Source organism: Emys orbicularis, chromosome 7 (genome assembly GCF_028017835.1).
Source record: "Emys orbicularis isolate rEmyOrb1 chromosome 7, rEmyOrb1.hap1, whole genome shotgun sequence".
NCBI classification, from domain to species: domain Eukaryota; kingdom Metazoa; phylum Chordata; order Testudines; family Emydidae; genus Emys; species Emys orbicularis.
In genome coordinates, this window is record NC_088689.1 from 83,677,301 (window position 1) to 83,693,971 (window position 16,671).

The 16,671-nt window shown below is 54.6% G+C and overlaps 1 protein-coding gene across 1 annotated transcript; it reads right to left on the reverse strand.

The window, feature by feature from the left end:
* Window positions 1-8,817: 8,817 nt before the first annotated feature.
* GPR62 (G protein-coupled receptor 62) lies at window positions 8,818-10,044 on the reverse strand. The gene has a single exon (XM_065408609.1). The coding sequence runs from the start codon at window positions 10,042-10,044 to the stop codon at window positions 8,818-8,820; it is 1,227 nt and encodes a 408-aa protein (XP_065264681.1).
* Between the last annotated feature and the right edge of the window lie 6,627 nt (window positions 10,045-16,671).

A 16,671-nucleotide genomic window follows, 5' to 3' on the forward strand; every position in this document is an offset into this window, starting at 1 on the left:
GGGGGGTGCAGAGGCTGCAGGGGCAGGGCAGGCGGGGGGAGCAGAGGCTGCAGGGGTGGGGGGGTGCAGAGGCTGCAGGGGCAGGGCAGGCAGGGGGCGCAGAGGCTGCAGGGCGAGTGGGGAGCACGGGGCACAGAGGCTGCAGGGGCAGTGGGTGCAGAGGCTGCAGGGCGAGGAGGAGCAGGGCAGGCAGGGGCATAGAGGCTGCAGGGGGTGCAGGGGCAGGGCAGGCAGGGGGCGCAGAGGCTGCAGGGCGAGTGGGGAGCAGGGGGCACAGAGGCTGCAGGGACGGGGGGGCGCAGGGGCAGGGCAGGCAGGCGGTGCAGAGGCTGCGCAGAGGGGGTGAGTGGGGAGCAGGGGGCACAGGGGCGGGGGGGCGCAGAGGCTGCAGGGGCAGGGCAGGCAGGCGGTGCAGAGGCTGCAGGGCGAGGAGGAGCAGGGCAGGCAGGGGGTGCAGAGGCTGCAGGGGCAGGGCAGGCAGGGGGCACAGAGGCTGCAGGGGTGGGGGGGTGCAGAGGCTGCAGGGTGAGGAAGAGCAGGGCAGGCAAGGGCATAGGGGCTGCGGGGCGAGTGGTGAGCAGGGAAGCACTTAGCAACCCCCAACCAAGATCAGAACGGGAGGGAGGAGGGGGAATGCGGGGTGCTCAGAGGAGGGGGCAGAGTTGGGGCAGGGACTTTGGGGAAGGGGTTGGAATGGGGGCGGAGAAGGGGTGGGGTTGGGGCGGGGCCGGGGGTGGGGAAGGGGCGGAGTTGGGGCAGGGCCGGGGCCCCGTGGAGTGTCCTCTTTTTTAAATGTTTGAATATGGTAACCCTAGGTGAAGTCCTTCATCCTTGGGGGAGAGGGGGGGCCTCAATCACTGCAGTGCAGCTCCCTCCAGGCAGGGCCGGCTTTAGCAAGTGCGGGGCCCGATTCCTGGGGCGGCACTTCGGATTGCCGGCTGGAGGAGGGGGGGCCGCGGGGCTTGCCGCGCTCCGGCCGGGGTCGCGGGGCCACGGGGCTGCCGTGCTCCGGTCGGAGCTCCAGCCGGGAGAGCGGGGCCGCAGGGCTTGCTGCGCTCCGGCCGGTGCTCTGGCCAGGGGAGCGGGGCCCCCGAAGACGACTGCCGCTGGGGTGAGTGCTCGGGGCCCTCTTAGGGGAATCGGCCTAAAGCCGGCCCTGCCTCCAGGCCTTCCCCCCCACTGGGCCGGGTGTGCTCTAGGCTTCCTCTGGGCCAAGCCGCAGCGGCTAGGAGTCTGGTAGGGCCCTGTCACTGATGCTTTTGGCTCTGGAGGACCCCAGTTCACTCCCCAGCACAGTCGCCCTTGTGCACCCCCTCACTGAGCAGTTCCAACCCACGCCAGATTTCAGAAGCCACGGTGTTTGCCCGGGCGCTCACCCCATCCCGGCATGCAGCATTGCCACGCTGTGCAGGGCCCACCTCCTGCTCTGAAGGCAGCGACCCCAGCGGGAGCTGGAACCAGGATGAAGGCTGCAACCAGAGGGAGAGAATGGCGGTTACAAGAACCGCGCGGCTCGTCAGCTCTCTCTTATTAAAGAGACTCACCGAAAATGCTCCTTGCATCAAACCTGTACACTGACCACTGGTGGCAGGTGCGGGAGCCAGAATACAGCCCTGTATTCACACCCGCCACACGACTGTAATAACCTTTGTACAAAATACGCCAGGTGAGGCATCATTTGAAAACAACAACTTACTGGTCAGTGATATCATGGTGAAATTTGTGTAGCGACATTACATGTAAAGTTACAAACGTACACTGAAATCATGTGTTTGCTAGACAAGCCTGTTTCTCAAAGACAAAGGACAAAGCTGACGCCTCTAGCCAGGTGTCATCAAAGCTGATGGGCCATCATATAGCCATTCCTTGGCAAGGGAGGGCGGCAGGAACAAACAGAGCTGCATCTTAGCAAACAGCATGAACCCGCTTTCCCCACGAGCTGCCTTGTCTCTGTCCTCACAGCGGCTATGAACATTATCTAGGGGTAACTCTTGGGAAAAGGAATTTCAAAGGGGACTGAAGAGTAACAGTGAAGGGCAAAAAGTGACAAAGAGTCCTGTGGCACCTTATAGATTAACAGATGTATTAGAGCATAAGCTTTCGTGGGTGAATACCCACTTCGTCAGACGCATGAAGGGCAAAAACACCCCAGGTTCTCTCTCCCTAGTCAGTTCTCTTTGCCACCTAGGAAGACAAAAGAAAGAGCCTATGGACTTTGGAAGCAGAGTCTGGCCTGAGTGCTTGGTTCAGAAAACACATGGCAAGGGACTTCACCTTGAACTGAGTCCAGTTTGTCAAGTTTAGAGAGTGTTTGAGCTTTATTTGTCTTGTGACCGTTTCTGCCTTTAAAGCCTCCTTACTTGTACTCACGTAAAATCTCTCTCTTTGCGGTTAATAAACTTGTTTTATTCTTTAATTAAAACTAAGCCAATGTTGTAAAGTGTTTGGGTAACTCCGCTGAAGGCAGCAGACTATTCTATATTGATCCCCTTAGAGGGGCTATGGACTGTCCAGGAGAGGGCAGAACGTATGCTTTGGGGGCGGGAGGGGGAATCTGGGACTGGGAGCATGCGGAGGTCACCCCTGCAGTAGTAACCAAGGCTGCAGGAAGCCAGATAGATTTTGGAAGCCATTCTCTCTTAGAGGCTGAAAGCAGATCCCATGTAAATGCCATAGCAGGTGTGGCTGTGAAGCTGAGGAGGGTCCCGATGTAGGGCTACCTCCTGGAGCATGTGGAAACTCCTCTTTCCTGCCATGGTAGCCATGCGGACTGCGTTTAGTAAATATCCTGTCTGCTGGGTAATTAGCTAGCAATTGCAGGGCCCTCCAGCTCCCTGAGCAATTACACTAAGTGGGCCATCCGCCGATCTCTGCTACACTGGTGTAAACTCAGAGTAAGGCAGGGGAGTTACTATGGATATACACGCTGCCGGGGTAATGGAGTGGATGCTGAATGAAGCCTGCCCATCCAACCTCAATTTGGCCCCCTTGGGCGTGTACTGTCTGACAGGCTTTAATGACACGAGCCTGTACTGTTTTTCCCCAGAACACTGCCTCATTCGGTGCCCAGGATGGATCCATTCTGAGGATGAATCAGGGTAGCGTATGGCAGCCAGCCACTGTCTGTAGAACTTCAGCTGCGTTTGTTGCAGAAGGTGTGCCGTGAATGAAGCAAAGCATGGGCAGTGCGTGAACCGCCGATTAGGGGAGGCTAGCCCCCCTTGCGCAGCCACCCCTCCCGTGCCCCAGCCCTCATGACCACCCCCAGCCCCAGAGCACCAGGCGGGCAGCACGGCCCCAGCACCCCCGGCCCCAGAGTGCCGGGTGGGCGACTGCCCCCAGCCACCCTGAGTCCCCAGCCGCAGGCTGTCCTGCCCTAGCCCAGGCCACGGGGGAAGAGTGGGAAGCAGGAGGGGGCCGGGGGGAAAAGCGTGAGAAGCTGTGACGCATGCAGGTCCAGGGCGATGAACATCCGTAGCAGTGCCGCCTGCCCAGTCCGGCTTTCAGGCTAGCCGCTGCCTCAGCTCTTCCTCGCTCAAATTGGGTTTCCTGAACTCCCAACCTGGTTTGGTTGCTGCGGGGACCTGAGCCTCCAGCTCAGTCATAAAGAAAAAGTCCACCCCTTCCAGCGTATAGATAAAACGTCTCCCACGCCCCGTGGAAAGCTGAGCCCAGTCCCTGCTCCCTGAGATCTCTCCTCAGCCCCTCCCGGGCTCCTTTGTCTTTTTAGCAAGGCAGCTTCGGGTGTGGAGCCTCCCTTTTCCCGGCTTGCTCTTGCTTTCTCCAGGTTTCAGTCTTCTCGCTGCACCCCAGAAGGCCTGATTTAGCCAATGACCTACCTGTCCTGGGACTTTGTCCATTTTTTTCCACCTGGGGAGGCAAACCGTGTGTTTCACTAGTGGGGCTGGGCCCCTCTCCCCTTAAAAGGCCAGGCACCCGGCGACAGCGCCCTAGGAAAGCCATATGCCTATTAATAATTCTGTCTCCAGCGCAGGGTCTGAACAGCATGCCGCAAATACGACCTGAGGGCCGCACTTTCAACAAGGATCAAACAAAACAGCAAAGTGCGGCTCACTCAACGAGCACCAGCCATCCTGGGCAGTGACTGAGGTAGTGGAATTCGGAGCATGTGTGCATAGAATTGACGATGGTAGCATCACACATACACACAAGGGAGCTGCATTAAGGTTGCACAGCCAGGCTTCATTCTAGCGTGTCCTCGCTTCTGAGTGCTTGACTTTGCAACCTCAGCGCTCTTTTTGCATATTCTTAGTGTGTGATTATTTATAGTACAGCAGCAGCTAGTGGCCAGGACCCCGTTGTGCTGGCCACTCTACAAACATATAACAAGGAGAGTGGGATGTAGTTCTTTGTCTTGGGCTATGTCGTATGGAAAGGGCTTAAATCCATGTGCATGGTAATGAAACCCTACCTGTAGAGGCGTTCTGTACAGTCATTAGCCTTACAGTGGCCAGGCCAATGGGCCCAAGACATGCTGGGTAGAACCGCAACACTTCATGGGGGACAAATCTGGTTGGGAAAGGGTCTGCTGGAAACGGACATTGTCAGATCACAGGAAGAAAGAAGCAGGAATTGGCAGAAACTGAGCAGGTCATTCACTGATTGTCAGCAATTGTACATGGGCCACAAGGAAATGTGCATCTTGTGTAAAGGCTTCTCTCTCTCTACACTAGTAGCTGAAGGGTGGGGGCTACATACTGCACAGACACTGTGGAGCTGAGGCATGAGCGGCATTTCCCCCAAGTGGGGAGAAGACAGCTGCTTTCCCACAATGATCCAGATAAGGGACCCTTGCACTGTGACCCTAGGCTTGGTGTCAGCATGGGGATGCTTTCTGTTGTGCTTGTCTAGGAAAGTGTGCACCTGGCTCGCCTTCACGTTTTCCCATGTTGTACCAAGAAACGCCAACTGCGCTGACACTAAATGGAAGGGGAAGAAGGAGCTGGCTGGAGCGCTTGGAGAGAGCACAGGGGGCTGCAAAAGGAAAGTGAAGATAACTTTTGCTCGTCTGTACTAGGTCAAAGGCATGGAAAGACTGCTGGCTTCTTTCAGCCCAGTGCCGCAGCCTGGCTGGTGTGATCACAGAAAGGGCTGAATGACGCAGGGGGATGAGTCATCCCTCTCCTGTGTTGTCAGGGTAAGAGAAATAATAATAAAGGGACTCTGTAAAACACAGGGAGGCTGGGATTGCCAAGGGGGCATTAGCCACCCACTCCCCCTAGAATTCCCTCCCCCCGGCCCGAGCGGTTTGGAGCTTTTTCCCCATCCCTAAGCAAATCGGCTCCATTCGCAAGGATTTATTTTAACCCCATCCCTGGCAGTTCAAGCTGCTCCCTGGAAATCAAAGTCTTGTCCTTCCTGCCTGGTTTGATATATCTCGTTACTCAGAAAGCTCCTGGAATGAGAGCTTCGCTGGCAACTGCCCGAAGGATGCACAAGGCAGATCAGCCTCCCTCTCGCGCTCCGGGCTTTGTGTCAGTAAACACAGCGGCTATGACTCAACGCAGCTGTGCAGTGCCACGGGGCCAGTTTAACAGGCGCTTTGCTGATCAGATCTAACCGACGCCTCCTGCTGGGTGAGAGTTGGGGGGAAAGGCAGCCCCTCCACTGGGGGGTGTCTGAGATGCTGTGAGATGTCTGAGATGCTCTGGGAAAGGTGGGACCTGACAGGCTTGGTGGTGCAAGGGCCTCAGCCTCGGTAAGAGGAGCACAGTGCTACTAACCAACTTCATGGGAGGCTCATTCATCCATGTTCTTAAAGCACTTTACAATCCGTAGGCCTTATCCACACTCAAAGCTGGCAGTGGTTTAGCTAAAGCCAGTTAAACTGGTGCAACCCCCCCTGTGGACACTTTTAAATGGGTTTGGCGGGGAGAGGGGCTTCTGTCAATGTATCTGTCATAAACCTACAGCTAAGGGTAGCATAAAATCCCTCCTTACCTGTAAAGGGTTAAGAAGCTCAGATAACCTGATTGGCACCTGACCAAAAGGACCAATAAGGGGAGAAGATACTTTCAAATCTGTGGGGGAAGGTTTTTGTGTTTGTTTTGTTCTCTGGGAGTCAGCAAAGGAACCAGGGCAGGGCAAATACGTCTCCCTAAGCCATATCCGGACTAAGCATCTAGTATTGCAGAAATAGTAAGTAATAGCAAAGAAATGCATTAGCTTATCTTTTGTTTTAGCTTGTGAATTTTCCCTGTGATAAGAGGGAGGTTTATCCCTGTTTTTGTAACTTTAAAGTTTTGCCTAGAGGGGAAATCCTCTGTGTTTGGAATCTTTTTGTTACCCTGTAAAGTTATCTTCCATCCTGATTTTACAGAGGTGATTTTTTTTTTAAATAAACTTCTTTTAAGAACCTGATTGTTTTTCAGTGTCCTAAAGACCCAGGGGGGTTGATCTGTGCTCACTTTGTAACCAGTTGGTTAGGATATTATTCTCAAGCCTCCACAGGAAAGGGGGCTTGGAGGGATATTTTGGGGGAGGTAGGGCTCCAAGTGGCCCTCCCTGAATGTTTGTTTAAATCACTTGGTGGTGGCAGGGATCAAGGACAAGGTGGAACTTGTGCCTTGGAAAAGTTTTAACCTAAGCTGGTAAAAATAAGCTTAGGGGGTCTTTCATGTGGGTCCCCACATCTGTACCCCAGAGTTCAGAGTGGGGAAGGAACCCTGACAGTATCGTCGTGATCTGGTGGCACTTTACAATGACTTTGCACTCATAACACGGGGGAACCAGGCCTAGAACATCTGATAACTAAGCAAGGGGTAACTGACACCAACATGCCATAATGGGCATTTCCCGGCTCTATTTCCTAGAGTCTCCCATTTCCAAGCAAGACGAAGCTGTAAAAATAAAATAAAAAATATATGGAGATATACCTATCTCATGGAACTGGAAGGGACCCTGAAAGGTCATTGAGTCCAGCCCCCTGCCTTCACTAGCAGGACCAAGTACTGATTTTCCCCCAGATCCCCAAGTGGCCCCCTCACTCACAACCCTGGGTTTAGCAGGCCAATGCTCAAACCACTGAGCTATCCCTCCCCCCATAATCACATAACTGAGTTTGGGCCTTATGTTAGAGCCTCCTGGTGAGTCATTTCTGCCATCAATTCCCCGTGTCTAGCCACCAGAAGATATTCTCCCCACCAAGTACTCTCCACAGGTTTGCACTGAGACTTTTAAAGGAAGAGGCACCTTCCCACACTGTGCCGGGAGGAGAGGAAAAGGGGACTCTGCCTCTTCTTCAAAACAAACAAAGCTTCTGAGCCTGGCACTTCCTTTGCCTCTATTAATAGACAGTTGTTAAAATACATCTGTTGAAAAGACATTAGCGGTCGATTAACAAATAATTACAAATGCCTCTGGAGCCAGCCGGGGTGGGGAAAATATCCAGTCAAGAACGCTTTAGGCCCAGAGCCTCAAAGGGTATTTAGGCTCCTAAATCCCATTGGTTTCAACCGAAGTTAAGAGCCTAAATATCTTTGGGGATCTGGCCCTTCACATTTACTGCTGGCTGTCTCTGCAGAGAAACACATGAAGGGTCTCCTGAAGTGCAACGTCCCCACCTGAGACAGGGAGCTCAATGAACTGCTGGTGTGTAACGTGATTGAAATCAGGGGAGTCATGGTATTACTGCCATTGTTATCACCACCTGCTATTGTTTCTATAGCACCTAAAGTGTGCTAGGTCCTTTGCCGTCCTTGAAATCAGCAGTGTTGCCCCATGGATTAATTTGGCCCGCATGCTGTGGAATAACTCCTTGCTCTCTTCATCTCTCCCTGCCAACCTGCATTTGTCACAGCCAGCCACTGAAGGAGCTGCCTTCGCTTTGGATTAGGCCGTCTGGCATTGCAGGAGCCTTAAGGCGGGCCGGCACCTACCACCCGCTGCTGTCACTTGGCTCCTGTCACAGCTTTGCATGTCAGTTTCACCTGCCTTCCCAGAGGTCAATAGCTTGGGAGTGATTGCTGCAGAGCAAAGCTCTGCTCCCGCAGAACGAGGGGCTGCTATCTAAATACCTCAGTGGGTCGATAAACCCTGCAGTCTGGTTTCCTTATCAATAGCCTGTTCTCTGATCCCATGAGCTGGCATAAGGGTGAGTCCAGAGAAGTAACCCAAACCCTTTCTTAAAAGGACCTGATCATGAGTGACTCCCTGCCCGTCCCTCACAGCTAGGGTAATTTACTGCTGCTCAGCCAGCCCTCACTCCTGGGATGGCTGAGCCCTAAACCAGAGGGAGGCAGTGTTGCCTAGTGGTCTGAGCAAAGGCTGCAGAAACAGAAGGGGCCTGAGGTCCTCCTACCTCCATCCCCCACAACTGAGGCACTGATGCACTACGTGACCTCTGGCATGTCACTTGATCTCCCTGGACCTCCATCGAAAGGTCTATTAATCTAGAAGACTAGGCAAAAGCAGAACCTCCCTGATGGCTCAGATGCTGGAGTTTGGTGCTCGTGACATGTCAGTGTCAGGGAAAATGCTGGGAGAGGAAGAAAATTAGCTCTAGTGAGCGCCTTTGTCCTTTTCCAGCTCCCTGCCTTCTTGCTTTCTCCCTCTTTGTCTCCTACCCATGAAATCAGGCTGGCCCAATATTGTAAAGCCACGGAAATAGCCTTTCACTGGATTTACTCTGGCTGAAGGCAAGTTCTTCCAAAGCCATAACCCCGACCCTCCCGCCAGGTCAAAAAAGGGTTGGTCAGTCCTTCAGATTAGCTGAAACCCTGCTTCAAGCCTTCTCCTAGCAGAGGCCAGGATATGGAGAACAAGGAAATGAAGTTGACCCCAGCCAACTGTGCTTTCTCAGTTGGTTTCTTCTGGGATTTGGCCTGGAATTCTGAAGCCCATCATGGTCTGGTCCAAAGTGTTCCTGGGGCTAGAGTTGACATAACTGGATCGGGTCTCCAGTGTGCAGCTGGTCCTCTGCAGGAACTGAAGGAAGTTCTCCTGTATGGAACCCTCCGGGCTGGAGAGACAGAGCTCCTGGCTCAAGGGTCTGTTGAGGCAGCTCCGCCCCAGCCTAGACAGCTCTTCCCGTATCTGGCGGTTCAGTAACCCATAGAAAAAAGGGTTGATAGCAAAGGAGGAGTAGGCGAGCCAGGTGACGACTGTCTCCCCGTGGCCTCTGCCCGGGCTGACAGAGTTAATGGAGCAGTATAAATGGAAGGAGAAGAATGGCAACCAGCAGCACAAGAATTGACCCACAATGAGGACCACGGTCATGGCAGCTTTTCCCCCTCCAAACATCCGCTCTGGGGACAGCCTGGGAGGCAGGTTTCTGGTAGTAATAATAGTGACTTGGCTGTTAATAGACTCCGATCGCTGCCGCGGGGCAGCGGTCCAAGAGGGGACAGGCACGTGCTGCAAGGAGGCAATCCGGGCCACTTTGTAGATGCTGCAGTAGACAGCAAAGATGACCAGGGTAGGCAGGAAGAAGCAGAGGGTGCTGAAGACAATAACAAAGACCTTCTTGTGGGCCCCAGGGCTCCAGGACACAGTGCACTTACTGGCACTTGTGGCCCCGTTGTCTTGAGGCCACCCCACCAACGCCAAGACTGTGACCAGGATCGACTTAATCCAGATGAAGACCACCACTGTGACTGCCAGCCCAACGGTCATCTTGACCTCGTACCGCATGGGGTGAACAATGTAGTAATATCTCTCCACGCTGATGACTGAGATGGTGAGGATGGAGGCGCTGATGAAGCAGATGTTCAAGAAGATTAAGGTCTGGCACTCTGCGATGCTATAGATCACCCTGTTGAAGCAAGAGGAACTGGAAATGATCCCCAGCGGCATCAGGAAGATGGCGGACAACAGATCCACCAAGCAGAGGTGGCAGACAAAGATGAACTTCCTCAGCAGAGGGGTCTTGAGGATGACCACCATCACTGCCACATTGGCAACCAGGGCTACGAGGTTCAGCAGGACCATGAAGAAAAGGCCAACGGCCTCCTGGAATTGGGACACCTCTGGTAGAGAAGAAGTGTCTAGCCCCTGAGTAGCGTTAAGCCCAGTTCTGTTTGCCATTGTGCCTCAGGGCTACTCTGAGAACTCCAGCACCTGGGAAGCAGGAACAAGTTGCCAGTGTCTCCTAGCAGGAAATGTCACCACCCCCATCTTCTTCCCGGGTGGATCTTCTTCCCTGTGGGGAGAAGGGAGGGGAGCAAAATTGAGAAGCGTTGCAAGACATTCTCATTGCTCACTTGCAAGTGACTCTAACCCTGAATGACCCTGGGGATGACACGAGCACCTCACCTTTCTGCTTGTGCGGGGTCCTAAGGTTAGGAGCAACTTGGCAACTCCTGTTTTTCAAGCCAACAGAGACAGGCGAGATGCTAGAGGTGACATGCTACAGGGTGAGGCTTGGGGAGGAATCACAAGCCAAGCTAGGAGAGCCTTCTCAGTGCTACAACAGCCCTCTCTTCTACTGCCCCAGTGTAGAGCTCCAGGCTGGTTGTCTACCAGCAAGGAGGGCAGAGAGGATGTCTGGCTGCCAGAAACCAGCAGCCACTAGCAGGAGCAGATCAGTCCTGTGCAGGTATGGGTAACCCCCACCGCAGCGAGCACCTCAATCTGGAGCTGGAGGGAGTTTGAGAACAAAGCAGGCTCCATCCCTACCCATGGCTTCTCCACTGAGATTGCCATTGAGGGGGCAAATTGTGCCCATTGCTTTGTGCTGTGGGTACCTGTCCATTAAGAACTGTCCTGGAACCAGCTGCTTCTCCTACACAGACGGCCAGGCAGTCATAACATGGGGCCACAGCCTATTGTGTTCAGAGGCGACCATGTTGGGTCCTTTGCCACCCACCGCACAACATTTGAGTCACATACCGAGTATTGTATCACCGCTAGGGCCTAATTAAACATTGCTTCAGGCTCCTCATCAGTAAACGCTCAACCTGGATTGGAACAGGGACCTCGACCACAAGCCCCAATTCCCAGAGACATTTCTCTGGTTTTCCATTGGAAGTGAAAGGAGACAAATAAGAGGGGATAAGATAAATGTCTATAAAATAATGACTGGAATGGAGAAGGAAGATCGGGAGCTTCTGTCCTCTCTGCCTCATGACACAAGAACCAGGCAATGTTCAATGAAACTGAAAAGTGGGAAATTCGAAACCAATCAATGGACCAATCAACCTTTTCCACACAGCATTCAATTAGCCAGTGGAACTCATTGCCACAGGAAGTCATGGGGGCTTCACTAATTTAGCAATACTAAAAAAGGGATTGGACACTTACATGGATAACCAGATCCAGAGTTATCACAGATATGAGAACATACATTTTGCACAGCTATTAAACCTCATACTTCAGGGTTTAAGCCAGTCTCTAAATACACGGGCTGAGGTGGTTTCCTGCACCTTCCTCTAGTAGAGACAGGACACTGAGCTAGATGGCTTGGATCTCATCTGACAATTGCAATGCTCCTATGGTGGTGAATTCAGGGCATGGCTCTCCCCACAGCCTTGTTCCAGCTTTAATGCTGCTGTATTTGGTAAAAAGCAACAGAGGGTCCTGTGGCACCTTTAAGACTAACGGAAGTATTGGAGCATAAGCTTTCGTGGGTGAATGACCACTTCATCAGACGGAAGCCTGCCTCCAATACTTCTGTTAGTCTTAAAGGTGCCACAGGACCCTCTGTTGCTTTTTACAGATTCAGACTAACACGGCTACCCCTCTGATACCTGTATTTGGTAGTTTCTTCCCACACCCAGTTTTGATTTCTTCTAACAACCCCAAGCTTGTGGTGACTGGCCAGTGCCGAATAGGATGGCTCTGTTTCTAGGGCAGCTAGACATTTGGGCCCATGACTCCTCAGGCTTTGGGGGGAGTTGGTACCATGAGCAGCGGGTAGGGGACAACTGGGGAAAATCCATGGGCTGCTCCTTCTACCCCAGGGGGCACAGATGGCTCCAAACTGGATAGGCCGGGTCATGACCTTGGCCCTGCACTCTGTCCCCCTCCACCAGTCGTGTGCAGCAGGCTGCTTGGAAGCCCTGGCTCCTCCCTCAGCTCCCTGGGCCCGAATGGCCATCTAGTGCTGGGGGAGCCGGCCCTTTGTGCAAAGCAAAGAACCCCTCTTTCACTGGGGGGGGTGGGGGGGGGGCGGGACTGGAGCAAAGGCAGCAGGGCCTCCTCCCCCCCGGGCAAACTCAGTGCTGGGGGAGCTGCTGCACAGACAGCCCTGCTGAGCGACCCCCCTTGTTTACTCACACGAGCCCAGCCCAGCCCAGGGAGTGGCAGCCCCCGGCGCCTCACTTCCCACAGCATCCCCTTGTTAGGGACGGTGCCAGTGCCCACAGAAGCACTTGCCTGTGGGACCCCTCCTCTGCTGGCAAACTCTCCACCAGCATGAGCCTGGGGGCAGATCAAGCCCCTGTTGTCCGGATGTTGCCCATCTGAGTCCCACACCCACACTGAGTGGCGTCTCTCCTGTGGGCTCCGGCAGCAGAGGCAGCGCCTAGCAGGGCCAGAGCCTGGCAAGGAATTTGGTGTGGGGGCACCAGGGGGCTCCACGAAGCTGCAGGACTGGAGGGCCATGGCAGGGCACTGAAAACCGGGCTAAGGGCAGCCCGGCTCTCTGGGACAGAGGGGCCCAGAAGGGCTGTGTTGAACGCTGGCCTCGCTGCAGGAACTAGGGAAGGACAAACAGACGCAAATGCAGCCCATGGAGAGGCGGGTAAATCAGTGATTCAGGGAGCTTCCCCTTGGGCTGGTGATGGAGTCTCTGCCTTTGAGCACAGAGTCTCCTTCACCCATTGGCCCCCATTAACCATTGCTAACCCAGAGCTCATTTGGGAGCAGCTGGTGGCTGGCCTTCGAAGCCAGCTGTTTGGCTTGGGCCCAGCCAGGCACGTGGCAGGTTCTGGTTCTGGACTGGAGCAGCGCGATGCTTAGGAGCTGCTGCCAATCCTCCGGTCACAGCTCAGAACTGGCTTGCTGGGAGCATTCTCCAGCAGCTCCCCTAGGCTGGGCAGCAGGACCCTCCCGCCATGCGCCCTGCAGAGAGAATACAGAATGGGGGTGACCACAGCCAAAGCCCGGGCCATTCAAAATCCACCCCCCTGCTCTATAAACAGCATGCTCAGTATTACAGATCCCTTTCTCTCTGCTCTCCTTCCATGCCCCCCATGACCACTCCTGGGCACAACCTAGTCCAGTGGACAGGGAACCTGCCTGGGCCTTAGGAGATCTATTCCCAGCACTGCCACTGACTAGGGGGCTGCACTTGATGAGCTCTCAAGGTGTCTTCCAGCCCTACATTTCTATGATTCTAAGTCACTCTGTGACTCAGTTTCCCCATCAGTAACATGGGGAATTTGAGCCTTTACCGTCCTTAAAAAGGGCTTTGAGATCTCTGGATGAAAAGCTCCAGAGGAGAGCACCTAGCTTCCCCTCACAAAACAGTGGTGCAAGAGCAGTCTGTCTCACTCTGAAGGGCCTAGTCTACACTGGAAAGGGTTTGCGGGTATAGCTACATGGCTCCAGCTACAGACCTAGCCCTCCCAGCGGAGACGCAGCTTTCCACAACAAGAGTGCTCAGACCAGTTCCCCGGATGACGTAGCCTATACCGGCCAAAGCAATTGTTTTGCTGGTATAACAGTGTCTACACTAGGGCTCTCGCCAGGCTAGACATGTCTAAAATACCCCTCCAACCAACATTACTAGCTAGTTTCACATCTAGCTCTGGCCTAAGGCAAAGCCCATGTCCGTGCCTGCTCAGTGGCTCCCTTTCCAAATCCCAGTGGTAAATGCACCTCGTTTGCCTCCAGATCTCTCCACCAGCCCCTCCGGTAATCTGCTCCTAATCCCAGAGCGCATTTGGGACACAAATTACGTGAAACGGTCTACAAAGAAGGGCCAGATCCCTTGATCGGGGGGTGCTGAGGGCCTGGCAAGATCGGGCCCCACCCTGCCATTGTCATTTAGTAAGAGAATGAATCCCCTTCCCCCCCTTCTCCTGGCAGGAGGTGGGTAACTCACCAGACTCGAATGCACCTGGAGACTCTTGGGAGGCTGGCACCCAGGCTGGCTTCTCCCGCTGGCCAGTGGGGTCCTCATCTCGACTCTATCAGGTGAGCAACTTTTACCCCTCTGATCGGATATGCGCTGTGATGGCTTCAGCTCTCTCCCTGCCCCTGGGATCAGGGTGGGCTTCACAGTCTCATGCTACAGCAGACCCCACTCCTGGTGGGGACATGAATGAGCAAAGCCCTCCCGAAGCAAGGCGGCCGGTGTCTCACCTCCACACGCCTGCTTGGCTTATGGCATCAGAGTCCCTCTGGCTCCCCGTGCCAGTGTGTGTGTGTGTGTGTGTGTGTGTGTGTGTGTGTGTGTGTGTGTGTGTGTGGAGGGGGGGTGTCCACTGTCCCAGCCCCTGAAGCTGGGATGATGGAGGGCCTCACAGCATCCTCTGGGGAAGCAGGGGGCACATTTGCCTGGCAGCGGTCCCCTCTCTCCCCACTCTGGATGGGTGCCGGGAGGCTACTGCTGCCGCTCTGTGCTGCGGATGGCACAGGCTGTCACATCTGGTCTTTGCCTGGCCTTTTAAAGCACAGTCATTCATACAGAGAATTCTACTGGGTCCTAAGCAGCCTCAGCTTTCAGCCCCACACCTGGGCCCGGACTGCCTCCTCACTGCACTGCCAGGATGGGGGGCAAAGCAAAGGCCTCACCTCCGGGGCACTGCCCCTGCAGGGGAGAGGATCAGGGCCAGCTCTTGCAAGCAGCCAGGCCATGCATCACCTAAAGCAGCCAAATACCAGGGGGGGCAAGGTGGAGAGGGGCTAGTGTCTAGGGCTGTGGGGATGGAGGCTCAGGAAGGGATGAGAAGCTGGGCTCTGGCTGCAGACAGTACAATCCTGCTGTCCCCCAGCTTAGAGCACTCTGCCCAGGCGCCTCATTCCAGCTGTAGGGGGCGCTATGTTATTTTGAGAGTTCCAGGCATCCAAGCAGGTCTCCTCTAATCCCAGCCTGGGCAGAGGGTCCCAGGTGTCTGGGTTCGGGAGCCCTCTTTCTACTCTGGCTAGGCAGGGCCTAGCAGCCCAGGGGTTCCCTGCTCCCTGACCCAGTCAGGGCATGAGGCCCAGGACCCCTGCCATCCAGAGAGGACCTCCCCAGTCAGATCATAGGACAAGCTCTGCCACTGAGGGGACCAGCCCAGGGAGACCTATGCAGGTGGTGGGAACTTGCTAATCTGTCTGTCCTGCCCCCCTAGAGGAACGGGGTACACACAACGTGCAGATGAGGGCCAAGGTTTTCCTACGTGGCCAGTGATTTTAGGGGCCTGGCTTGAGATGCCGTCAAGGGGCCTGACTCTAAGTGCTGAGCACCCACCTTCTGAAAATCATGCCCCCTTCAGGTGTCTCCAGGTGGGCCCCCAAAACCAGAGGTGCCCAGAATCACGGGTCACTTTGGAAACTCTTGGCCCAGACAGGGAGAAAGATGTCAATGGCTGTTAACGGGTCGTGGGAAAAGGGGAAGAGTGGCTAGTGACTAGTGCAGCAGGACTCGGGGGGGGGGGGTCGAGCCTCAGTTCTGCCACTGATCTATTACATGACCTTGAGCAAGTCACTTCTCTCTCTTGTAACACAGCAATTTGGGTTTGCAGAACCCATGGCCAGCGCGGACGAACGTCGAGGGGGGAGAAGGTGGCTGTGAAAGCTGCAGCCTCGCTCATGGGGGGGAAGGGGGGCTTCAGCTGGAGACATTTTGCCTGCCCCATCTTAACCATTCTTATTCCTATTCCCTCAGCCAAGCCAAATGCTTCCTGGGACCCAACCCCTTGCAGAGGTGTGTCATACATCCCCCTCGGGCATGCCTGAGGGGAAAGGGCTCCCCCCCCAGCCACCCCCCTGTGGCAGCACCCACAAAATATACTAGTTTAGTGCCTGTCATTATGTCTCCCCCCAGTGGCTGGGCCCAGCAAATGCAACAACCAGCCACACAGCTAACAATTACTACCCCAGCTTGAGTGGGAGAGGCTTGTGTTTTAGGTGAAGGTCCCAGGTTCAGTCCTCGTTCATGGTGGTGGCAAGAGGGGACAGTTGCTGTCCAGAACAGAGATCGCAGTTTCCATGAAGGGGGTGGGGGGAAGCTGCAGGAAGCCTGGGATCAGCTGAATAACCAGGCCAGATCCTCAGTTGCTGCGGATTGCTGGAGCTCCATGCCCTGACTTCAGACTACCCCTTTTCCACCAGCTGAAGATCTGGCCCAATTACGTCTAAATAAAAATGACTTCCAGAGCCATCCGGAAGGATCAGCCCTTCTCTACAGAGTAGAGGCTTTAATGGTTGAAGCAAGACCTGTTCCTCCTCCCCCATGACTCAGGGCCCATGATGGAGGAAAAGGCACATTTAGCCCCACACCTGTGGGAGCTGGGGAGAGGTTCCTTATTTACGAGTTTACATTGCAGCCATTAGCTTGTTTACAAGATTTTTTTTTAAGGGAACCCATTATTCTCAGGGAGTTTTACCTCTGGATTTTATGGCCCTGGAGGAGCTGGAGGCCAAGATTGGATTTGCTGGCGAGCTGAACAAGGAGGTGGCGGGTGGTGCGGCTGACTAGATTTTTGCTCCCATTGTCAAGCGCTATCACGCTATTGAGGGAACAAAGCGACTGATGGCAGCAGGCCCAAGAAACCACTTGTA

Excerpts from the sequence above, each read along its gene's own strand:
- GPR62 (XM_065408609.1), bottom strand. The coding sequence starts at position 10,044 with ATGGCAAACAGAACTGGGCTTAACGCTACTCAGGGGCTAGACACTTCT.